The 10,957-nt window shown below is 53.4% G+C and overlaps 1 protein-coding gene across 2 annotated transcripts; it reads right to left on the bottom strand.

Annotated features, from left to right (window-relative positions):
* Positions 1 to 2,929: 2,929 nt before the first annotated feature.
* On the bottom strand, positions 2,930 to 10,879 carry FOXRED1 (FAD dependent oxidoreductase domain containing 1). 2 transcript variants are annotated; one of them, XM_069565442.1, is made up of 11 exons: positions 10,654 to 10,879; positions 8,369 to 8,589; positions 7,594 to 7,704; positions 7,004 to 7,122; positions 6,007 to 6,101; positions 5,630 to 5,731; positions 5,192 to 5,268; positions 4,399 to 4,559; positions 4,171 to 4,300; positions 3,826 to 3,930; positions 2,930 to 3,624 (listed from the first exon to the last, which is right to left on the bottom strand). In XM_069565442.1, the coding sequence occupies exons 1-11, from the start codon at positions 10,736 to 10,738 to the stop codon at positions 3,370 to 3,372; spliced, it is 1,461 nt and encodes a 486-aa protein (XP_069421543.1). In that variant the 5' UTR covers positions 10,739 to 10,879; the 3' UTR covers positions 2,930 to 3,369. The 2 variants fall into 2 exon arrangements, with proteins under 2 accessions (XP_069421543.1, XP_069421544.1); XM_069565443.1 differs by having other exon boundaries at positions 6,007 to 6,097; positions 10,654 to 10,851.
* Positions 10,880 to 10,957: the final 78 nt, after the last annotated feature.

Genomic DNA, 10,957 nt, shown 5'->3' with positions numbered 1-10,957 from the left:
AGGAAGAGAAGGGGATGACAGAGGATGAGAGAGTTAGATAGCATCACTGACTCAATGGACATGAGTTTGAGCAGATTCTGGGAGACTGAAGGACAGGGAAGCCTGGGGTCTGCAGTCCATGGGGTCGAAAAGAGTTTGACGCGACTGAGCAACAAGGAACAAGATGCACGACCTCCCTTTCAATCTGACTTTCTACTTTTCTCAGCAGCCAGCCAAAAGGACTTAGCGGGAATCCTGGGAGGCAGTGTGCTGTAAGGTGGTCCAGAGGGGCTCTGGTGTGAGATGCTAGGGTTCACATCCAGGGCTCATCACCTGCTGGAGATGAGACCTTGGGAACGTGCTGGGACTGTCTAGGCTCACTTTCCTCATGAAGATTATGGGATCTGGTTCCCAGTGTTGTGGGAGGAGTAGATGAGAGATGAGATTAAGCCCGTCAGACAGCTACCCCAGTGCCCAGGTGTGCAGGAAGGGTTCCTTTTACTCTGCATGGAGTGTTTACCTCTGCTTTCCCTGCCATCCATGGGTCCCCTTCTCCCAGGGTGTCCTCCCTTTTCCAATCTCCGCTCTTCAAACACCACCACTTCTGGCAAGGGTCATTTTTGCAGCTTGTGCAGGAAAACTTGTCTTAACCTGCCCACCTCCTTACCCCCAATACATCCTGCTGCTGCTGCTGCTGCTATGTTGCTTCAGTCGTGTCTGACTCTATGCGACCCCATAGACGGCAGCCCACCAGGCTCCCCCATCCTTGGGATTCTCCAGGCAAGAACACTGGAGTACATCCTAGTACCTTGCTGTTAGAACCTTGTATTCAAGCAGCTAACCTCTGTTAGACTGAAAAGTCCCTGAGGCCAGTGAAGTCGCTCAGTCGTGTCCGACTCTCTGTGACCCCATGGACTGTAGCCTATGGCTCCTCTGTCCATGGGACTTTCCAGGCAATAGTACTGGAGTGGATTGCCATTTCCTTCCCCAGGGGAATCTTCCCGACCCAGGGATCGAACCCGGGTCTCCCACATTGTAGACAGACGCTTTACTGTCTGAGCCACTGAGGCCAGAGATGGATCTTTCTCCAGTAGGAGCAGAGAGGAACTCAGGCAAACACACTGAGAGTAAAGGATAGGCTAGTCACATTTGGTATTGGGGCAGAGGCGAAGGCTAGGGCCCTGTGTCCCTCACAAAGGGAAGACAGACATCAGGCTAATTGCAGTCCTGTAGCCTGAATAAAGCCCCACAGGAGTGCAGGCGGTTTATTGTTGGTCAGCCACTCAGTTGTGTCTGATTCTTTCCAACCCCATGGACCACAACAAACTCTGGAAAATTCTTAAAGAGATGGGAATACCAGGCCACCTGACCTGCCTCTTGAGAAATCTGTACGCAGGACAGGAAGCAAACTAGAACTGGACATGGAACAACAGACTGGTTCCAAATAGGGAAAGTATGTCAAGGCTGTATATTGTCACCCTGCTTATTTAATTTATATGCAGAGTACATCATGAGAAACGATGGGCTGGAAGAAGCACAAGCTGGAATCAAGATTGCCACGAGAAACATCAATAACCTCAGACATGCAGATGACACCACCCTTATGGCAGAAAGCAAAGAAGAACCAAAGAGCTTCTTGATGAAAGTGAAAGAGGAGAGTGAAAAAGTTGGCTTGAAGCTCAACATGCAGAAAACTAAGATCATGGCATCCAGTCCCATCACTTCATAGCAAACAGATGGGGAAACAGTGGAAAGAGTGACAAACTTTATTTTAGGGGGTTCCAAAATTACTGCAGATGGTGACTGCAGCCATGAAGTTAAAAGACGCTTGCTCCTTGGAAGAAAAGTTATGACCAACCTAGACAGCATATTCAAAAGCAGAGACATTACTTTGCCAACAAAGGTCCGTCTAGTCAAAGCTATGGTTTTTCCAGTAGTCATGTATGGATGTGAAAGTTGGACTATAAAGAAAAGGCCTTTTGAACTGTGGTGTTGGAGAAGACTCTTGAGAGTCCCTTGTACTGCAAGGAGATCCAACAAGTCAATCCTAAAGGAAATCAGTCCTGAATATTCATTGGAAGGACTGATGCTGAAGCTCCAATACTTCGGCCACCTGATGGGAAAAACTGACTCCTTGGAAAAGACCCTGATACTGGGAAAGAGTGAGGGTAGAAGGGGATGACAGAGGATGAGATGGTTGGATGGTATCACCAACTCAATGGACATGAGTTTGAGTAAACTCTGAGAGTTGTCAATGGACAGGGAGGCCTGGTGTGCTACAGTCCATGGGGTCGTAGGGAGTCGGACATGACTGAGCAACTGAACTGAACTGAAATAGACTGTAGCCCGCCAGGCTTCTGTCCATGGGATTTCCCAGGTGCCATTTCCTCCAGTGGATCTTCCCAACCCAGGGATCAAACCCCTGTCTCTTGTGTCTCCTGCATTCAGGTGGATTCTTTACCATCTGAGCCATGGAGGTTTCATTCCTGCCTTCCTAACAAATGCAGCATTTGTAGTCCTGGAGGAAGTAGCTGCTGGAGGAGGAGCCAGATGAAGGCCTTTTTTCTCCGACTGTAGGTGGGGTGTCTGTACAGAAGTGTGAGTGGACACTGGACACTGAAGGAGACAGCCTCATAGGGTTAACACAGATACTGGGTTCAGCCTGCCCCCTGCCCCTGGCGACTTCCTTCCTGTTTCCCCGAGTTTGTTGCATTCATTCCGCATTCAGGTGCCTCTTCCTCTTCTGCTCACTTGATAAGTCCTGGCGCTTACCTACCCTCTACTCAGGGGTTCCACTGTCCCCCCTGGCAGCACAACCGCCCTCTCCTCCCTCCCTCTCCCAACAGATGACCTTGGAGGGCCACCTCCATCTTTTTTTTTTGGCTAGGGTGCTGTTTCAAAAGCGACTGTCATTAGGTGAAAAGACGAAGGGACAGAGGACTGCTAAAAGGAAGGAGTTAATCACATTTATTGATCAACAAGCAGGGTAAACAGAAAAGTCAACAGACCTGGGCCAAACTGCCCCAGGCTGCTTCTGGTCTGGGCTCTGCTGGGCTCTGCAGAGACAGGGAGAAGCAGTCTCTCTGGTTTGGTACCAGGAAGGAGCCAGCCCTGGGTCCTGGTGCTCAGATCCCCTGAGGTGTTCTGTCCTGCTGGGCTACTGGTGGGAGGCATCAGCCTGGGCCATGATCAGTCCTGGGGTCCCGGCCCGTCGTTCTCCGTCAGCGTGGGCCTGGGCCCATATGGGGCAGGGCGCCCTGGACAAGAGGCGGGTGGAGGAGACCCTGGCTTGGTGCTGGGGAGGCCCAAGCTGTGAGGAGGTATGAGCATGGCCAGGATCAGAGCCCAGGGTGACACAGTGGGTGGTGGGCCCGTGAGGCGCTCCCGAGCTCAGAGGATACAGTGCTCCTGGGCCTTCTCTCCAAAGTAAAAGCGGCCAAAGAGGAAGGGGCTCAGGTTGATGGTCTGAAAGTGGCCCTCCAGCATCATCTCGGCCACAGCCCGCCCCACGGCAGGGGCCTGTTGGAGCCCGTGGCCACTGAAGCCCGTTGCAAAGTACATGTTGATGACAAGGGGGTGGGGGCCCACCACGCCGTTCTGGTCAAAGGTGTTGTAGTCATAATAGCCAGCCCAGGCACTCCGGACCTGCAGGGGCATGAGACGTGGGGCTCCTGGGAGGGCTGCCCATGCACCCCATCTCACTCCTGGTACCCTCTACCACCTCCCAGCGGGCCCACGGAATGGTCCTCAGCCGTTGTGAAGTGGAGGCCCTTGTTGTGTGGGCCGGCCGGTAGGCTCTGCGAGCAGGCCCAGAGGCTCCAGGGCCATCTGTCTCAGTTCAATTACCTTTAGAGTCTCAAAGGCTGGTACCCTCTGGGCCAAACGGGGCCACACCTTCTCCTGGAAGAAGTCGTAGTCCACTTCCAGGTTCCCTGGGTCTGGTTCCTCCTCCTGGTAGGGAGAGGTGGGGACAGGGCTGACGTTGTCCAGGACACAAGGGCAGATCCAGACGTCACCCACCTCTTTAGTCAGTCCCCTTGGTGGGCAGGGGCTGGGGGGAAAGAGACCCCAGTTCAAAGCCAGAGGGGACTGTGACATCAGTACCCACGTGGGGCCCTCCCAGGAAGCCTGACTCCTGAGTGACACCCGCTCTCCGTCTCTTCGCCGGCACCCTGACCCCATGGAGCTTACCTCTGTGGGGCTACAGCTGCCCAGGTAGTTGTTGCCTAAGCCTTCCCGGCGGAAATAGGCTCCACTGGGGTCTGCGACGAGAGGGGCCTCCAGGCCTGGTCCCTGGGGGCAGTGCCACAGGTACACATACCTGCCATGACCAGCAGCGTGAGAAGCGGCGAGAACAGCGACCGCCCCCCAACCCAGACCCTCATGTAGCCACCCCCTGCAGAGCCCTGGAGGAGTCACCTTTTCCTCGGCTCCACAGGCAGCTTGGTGCCCTGCATGGTGCCCGGCGGCCCAGTCCCAACGCCAGCCAGCTCTGCGATTTGCCCAGACCAGGCCCCCGCCGCATTGACCACTAGGGCACACTCCACGGGCTGGAACTCCTGGCTGTGGTCCATCTTCACCTGCAGACCCCAGCCTCAGCTTACCCACGCCGGAAGTGGGTAGAAGATCAAAGCACAGGCACGCGTGAAATAGCTGGCGCGTGGGAAGGGACTATATAACACAGGGGGCCCAGCGTGGCGTTTTGCGACCATCAGAGGAGTGGGATGGGAGGGGGCAGGGAGGATCAAGAAAGCAGCAGCTGCTAAGTTGCTTCAGTCGTGTCCGACTCTGTGCGACCCCACAGATGGCAGCCCACCAGGCTCCCCCATCCCTGGGATTCTCCAGGCAAGAACACTGGAGTGGGTTGCCATTTCCCTCTTCAATGCATGAAAGTGAAAAGTGAAAGGGAAGTCACTCAGTCATATCCGACTCTTAGCGACCCCATGGACTGCAGCCTACCAGGCTCCTCCATCCATGGGATTTTCCAGGCAAGAGTACTGGAGTAGGGTGCCATTGCCTTCTCCGCAAGAAAGCAGGGATATATATAATTACAACTGATTCACGTTGTTGTATGGCAGAAACCAACACAACATGGCAAAGCACTTTTCCTTTATAATTAAAAAAATTTAAACAAAATGCATAAACACAAGGACAGTCATGACTTTCCTCACTCTGCACTTTGCTAAGGGAGGTCCCTAGGCTGGGAACTTACATGGACCTCATGAATCCTTTTCAAAGTCACCTGCTCCCCGCTGGCAGTCTCCATGTGGCTGGATGAAGAGATGAAACCTGCAGAAAAAGGGAAGAAGATAAGTCCTTGAGGCCTCAAAGAGGAAGGAAATGGGGCTTCCACTGGTTTCCTAAGGACAGAAAGCTGAAGGCTGTGAGTTGTCCCACAGGCATTGAAGCCAAAAGGGACAGGGCAGCCAGGACGAACTTGGCCACACAGGATAGGATGATGCCGGAACTTCAAGCAGCTCACGAGTCATGGAAAAATCTGCTTAGGAGCTGGAGTTAGGATGCTTAGGACCAGACCCAGGGAGAAGCCCCCACTCCCCTTGCTCAGCCTGTGTGTGCAGGCGAGACCCAGCGTGGGCTGGCCTCCCCACCAGCAGAGGACATAAGCCACAGGCACCGGCCTCAGACTCACGCGTCACCTCTCCTTGGCAGAAAAGGACCCCCATGGACTGTAACTTTCGCCGAAGCCCCTGGAGCAGACACCAGGGGTCAAACCAACCCTCGTTCTCCAGCCCTGTGAGGAGAAAGAAGATGCGTGAAGGGGGCCTAGGACCCTCCTCTCCTGTTGTTTTCCCCACACCCCTTGACTCTTCGGGGCTCGTAACCTGGGGAATGTCACATCGACCAGCTGCACCAGAGGTGGATCCTACGAAAGGGCAGAGAGCTGGCCTGGCCCGGGGCAGGTCCTGCTGGCCAGAAACCTTCCTCCTTGACTTGGCTGTGGGGTGCTGGGACCTCTCACCCTGAGGCACCCCTCAACCTCTGACCCCCTCTCCAAGCAAGGCTCACCGTATGATGCCAAAGCCACTCCCTCTGTGTTGATCCAGGGAAACTTTTTCTGAAGCTGCTCTGGAGACATCAGACAGACTTTGGCTCCTTCCTGCCTGGAGGAATGTGTGGGTCTGCGCACGTATGCTCGGTGAGCGTGTGTATGCGGGGCGGGGGAGGAGGGAGAGAAGGGTGGGCCTGGCTCCACAGTCACCTCACCCACGTCACTCTTCCTTGCTGCCTGGTCAAGACTCTTCAGCCTCTGCCCTCCCTTTCCATTCTGACACCCTAGACTCCCTTTGGCCACACCAAGCCCCCTGCCACCCCCTAACTGTTCCCTGTGCTTTCACGACAGGGAGGGTCACTCTGTTCTGCTCAGGGGGCCCTCCCCGTCCACCTTCCAATACAGTGCTGCTCACCACACAACTGTCCCCTCTGCGACCCTGATGCCCAAAGGCAGCATCACGGGTGCCCAAAGGTCACACACACGAGCAGTCTGGTTCAAATCCTGGCGCCACCACCTACTAGCTCCGGGTGCCTCAGGTTCCCCACGTGGGAAATGGGGATGTTCTGACAACTAAATGAGTTAATATTTGTAATGCATTTAGGACATGACTTGATGTCACTAGTGAAAGTCATAGAACCATCTGGTGAAGATGCCTGCTCTTGGCTGGCTGGTCATGAGACCCCGTAGCCTTTGACACGAGCCCCCTGTAAAGCTTACGAGTTCTACTTTCTGGCTATTAGCAAAAACACTTGTGGATTCGTGGGACTTGGTAGGAGGGATGTGTCCTGGGGGGTTCTCATTGCCTGGAAACTTAGGAACCACTGTGACAGCGACTGTCCACGTCTGGATACAGCACTTAGCATGGGACACTGGAGGTCTGCCCATGTCCATCTTCTTGACAGACTGAGCTCCTAGGGAGCAGGGCCTGTCTCATCAGCTCTATCACCCTGGCCTCTAAAGTGAGTCAGAGGGTGGCTGAGATGCAGCGTGGAGGCTGTGCCAGGCGCCCACCTCTGGATTTTCACGTTGCGTTCCATGATCGCAGCCCCTTCCTCAGAAGCCAGAAGGAGGTAACCGGAGGGGTTGAACTGGAGGTCTAGGGGAGGGTCATCGACCACAGCCAGGTACTCCTGTGTGCAAAGAAAAGCTCGTCCAAGAAACTGACTTCAAGAAGGGAGGCAGTGGGACTTCCCTGGTGTCCAAAGGCTAAGACTCTGAGCTCCCAACGCAGGGGGCCCAGGTTCAATCCCTGGTCACAGAATTAGATTCCACACACCACATCTAGAGATCCCAACAGCTGTAACTAGAGATCCTGTGTGATGCAACAAAGATCAAAGATTCTGCATGCTGCAACTAAGACCCAGTGCAGCCAAATACATAAATATTAAAAAAAAAAAAGAAGAAGGGGAGAGCGCTTTTCTGGCTTTCTTACCACAACCCTCAACTCAGTGTCCTGACCCAGAGAAAAGCCCCCTCCAGGCACTGCCACTGGGAAGAAAACTGGCATTTCCAACTCCTAGTGGCCTGTCTCCCCTGCCAGCAGGACTGGCCGCCTCTCTGGGCTAAAGGAGGGGTTGCCACCCCCACTCCCCCAATCTCACATTGATGTTCCGTAGAAATTCGGCCGAAAAGAGGGAGAGCTGGACGTTCTCAGGCAATGAGAACTGCTGGCGAATCCCGCCCACGGAGAGCACGGTGGAGGCCCGGGCATACTGCGGAGACAAGAGAAGGTGAGGTAGGCCCTGTCCAGCGTGAGCAGAATACTGTCATGAAGGTTGAAAGTCACATGTCCAAAGGTGAAGGGGAGTCCTACCTTCAGGTTTTATAATCTAAGAGAAGCTGAAGTGAACAAACCCAAATGAAGGCAGTGAGGACAACGGTCATTAAAATCCTTATTAGGATAGGTACAGAGCAGAGGGTCAGTCATCAAAAGGCGGGACACCCTCATACAAAATGTTACAAAATGGTAATGGCCCTGAAGTCCAAGGCTGGAGACTGACATTTGGTTCTACTAACTGGAAAATAGAGGGACATGGCCAATGGAGCAAGACCTGTGACTAGCCAGCAGTGGTAAACAGGAACAATTAAAGCACAAAAACCTCAGAAGCAAGCAATGAGGCCTGCAAGGGGGTTGTAATAATTGCGCTGATCACAGCTGGAATGCAGGCCAGACCTCTGAGATCTCAAAACACACAACATTGTGAAATTTGCTTTCAAAAGCAAAAACCTTATTGTCAAAGTCAATAGTTTGAGGAAGAACCTGGGGCTATTTCCCAACAAGGGCCAAAGTCCTGTCCCTTCAGAGATTTCAGCCTTTCTTCTCCTCCCCTGACCCTGACTCAGAGTTGCCTGACTCTGCCCTACCCCAGACCTCACCGTGTGGTCCCGCTCCACGACCAGCACCTGAATGGCACCTTGCTGCTTCTCCAACCTCTTCAGCCAGTAGGCCACAGACAGTCCAAGCACCCCACCCCCAACAATCACCACATCTGAGCGTTCGGGGGGCAGGTGGCTGGTGTCATACAGTGGGCTCCAAGCCCTGCCAGGGAAGATGGACTGGATCTTCTTCTTGATCTTGGACACCTTTCCATCGCAGTCTGTGGGACGCAGTTATGGTCAGAGAGGGCCATGCATCTCCTTTCCAAGAGGCGGGGTGGGGTGTGCGTGTGTGTCGTGGTCAGAAGATGGGCACAGGAAAAGGAGGGCTAAACTGACACTGAGTTTTTAGTCCTCACAAGGTCAGCTGGCATTCAGCAGCATTCCCCAGCTTTGCCTCATGGTCTCTGTGCCCGAGTCTCACTTCCTTTGAGTGCATTATACCTAGCACTGCAAGAATGAACACTCTCTACTTTCTCCCTAGGCCAGGGGACTTACACGTTTCTCTCCTGGGCTTCTGGACCAATAGGTCCTGGCACATCTAGAGCCACAGGACCCTCAGAAGCATGGACCTCTGAGTGGCACCTTCTCCTGGATATTCATCACCACCAGCAAATCTACACTCACGTCCTGTTATCAAGCTCTTATGACTTTGCCTCTTAAATCTCTCTCCAATCTGTCCCCTTTTTTTCCCCATCTCTACCACCACTGCCCTGGACCAAACCACAATGATTAAGAGCTCCCATTTCCACTCATTCCCCTCTTGTCCTACCCCCCAATTTCTTTCCTCTATCACAGCTTTGTTGTTGTTCAATAGCTAAGTCAAGTCCGACTCTTTGCGACCCTGTGGACTGAAGCACACCAGGCCTCCCCGTCCATCACCAACTCCCACAGCATGCTCAAACTCATGTCCACTGAGTTGGTGATGCTATCCAACCATCTAATCCTGTCGCCCCCTTCAGCTGCTGCCTTCAATCTTTCCCACCATCAGGGTCTTTTCCAATGAGTCTATCATAGCTAGAATGACCTCTTCTGAACATTAATCCATCAAACACTCTCTTGCTTAGAACCTTTCATAGCTTTCCATCACTCTAAGGATAAAGGTTCAAAAGATTTCACGTGGCCTGTGAGACACTGCCCGATCTAGCTCTCGTTCACCTTGTCTTCCCAGAACCCTCCAACCTCACCCCTTTATTTCTGCCAAGAGGACCTACACAGGTGTTCTCTCTGCTTTGAAACTCTGCGCCCACTTCTTTGCCCAGTTAACTCCTTGGTTCCTTTAGATCTCAGTTCGGTTATCACTTTCTCAGGAATTCCTGACCTCCCCTAGACTATGCCAAGTAATCCTGTTCTTATCTCGCAGCTCAGTGAACTGTTCCTTTGCAACATGCAGCACACTTGCAACTTTAAACTCATCTGTGATTGCTTCATACTGTGCTTCGTCTACCTTCTCCACCAAATCTCCAGCCTAGCACAGTGCCTGGCACATCCCAAGTGCTCAATAAATGCCTCGAATACATGAATCTTTTTGTCTTTCACACCAAGCTCACAAATTTCCAAGTCTTCTGTCACTGTCTCCAGTTCCAAGTTCAAACTCTTCTCAGCATTTGAGTCTTTCCTTGATCTGGGCTTAACCTTACCCATCATTTCATACTACTAACTCAACTCTCTATTCGGATGGCCTTTGCTAATTCCTTGCACGAAAACGATACTTTTTCCTAACCTTTGCTCAGTTCTCCAGAACCTGGAACTCACACTTTCCTTGGGCCAGTAAACATCATCTTTCAAGGCTGATCTCACTTCCCACCTGTTCCATGTATGGCTACCGGCACTACCTACTGGCAGTACAGGACATCATCCTAGTTGGCTTCTCTCCAGTTTTCAACTGGTCTACGAAGCCTTCCCTCTCCAGCTACACCTCAGACACCTCCAGGACGTGTATCGAATCCTTTCTTTCTCTTCTTTCCTCCTCACAGCCACTGAACAGCATCCTGCATGCAAGCAGGACTTCATTAATTTCTGTGCAACCAATAAATCGGCCTGGCTGCAATTCTGGTGGCAAACTCAGGGATAGAATGATCTGGGATATGTCACCTGAGAAGGGCAACTCTGGGATCCATACCCCTGTCCAGGCTCTACAAGCTCCAGCAGGCAAGGTTACCCTCTATTCCGAGGGACCCCACTGTCTTCCCAGCGTGGGCCGGGATTCTGAGTCCTGAAGGTCACAAGGCTGGAGACGGGGGACACCCCAGAACCACGATACCCTCCGCTGCCCTCAACTTTACCCAGAGTAGAGCCTCCTCTGTATGTGCCTAGCCCCCGTCCGGAGAGGCACTGGCCCAGGCGGAGCCGCAGCGCCCTCCGAAGCATGGCCCTGCTGTTCCGGGCCGCTAGGAGAGAAGCACCCTACCCGGGTACAGTCCCAGGCTGCAGTCGCAGCTACGCGCCGCCAGTCGTTCATTCGAGCACTCCCATTGGCCAGCGACGCCTCCGGGCCCCGCCCCTCCGCCCTATAGGCGGTCGGTCCCTCCGGTGACATGCTGAGAGCCCCGCCCACGCCCGCCCCCACCCTCCGTTGGCCAGCTGGGC

The sequence above is a fragment of the Ovis canadensis genome, chromosome 21 (assembly GCF_042477335.2).
Source record: "Ovis canadensis isolate MfBH-ARS-UI-01 breed Bighorn chromosome 21, ARS-UI_OviCan_v2, whole genome shotgun sequence".
Classification (NCBI taxonomy): Eukaryota; Metazoa; Chordata; class Mammalia; order Artiodactyla; family Bovidae; genus Ovis; species Ovis canadensis.
Note: the sequence above shows the minus strand (reverse complement) of the source record. Positions and strands in the feature narration are given on the sequence as shown.

Bases quoted from the DNA above. Each gene is read 5' to 3' on its own strand.
- FOXRED1 (XM_069565442.1), bottom strand. From the start codon at position 10,738: ATGCTTCGGAGGGCGCTGCGGCTCCGCCTGGGCCAGTGCCTCTCCGGA. The intron at 7,123-7,593 runs GTGAGATTGGGG...CTTTGCACACAG, and splicing joins AATTTCTACGGAACATCAAT to GAGTACCTGGCTGTGGTCGA. The intron at 3,625-3,825 runs GTAATTGAACTG...ATGCCCCTGCAG, and splicing joins CAGCCTTTGAGACTCTAAAG to GTCCGGAGTGCCTGGGCTGG.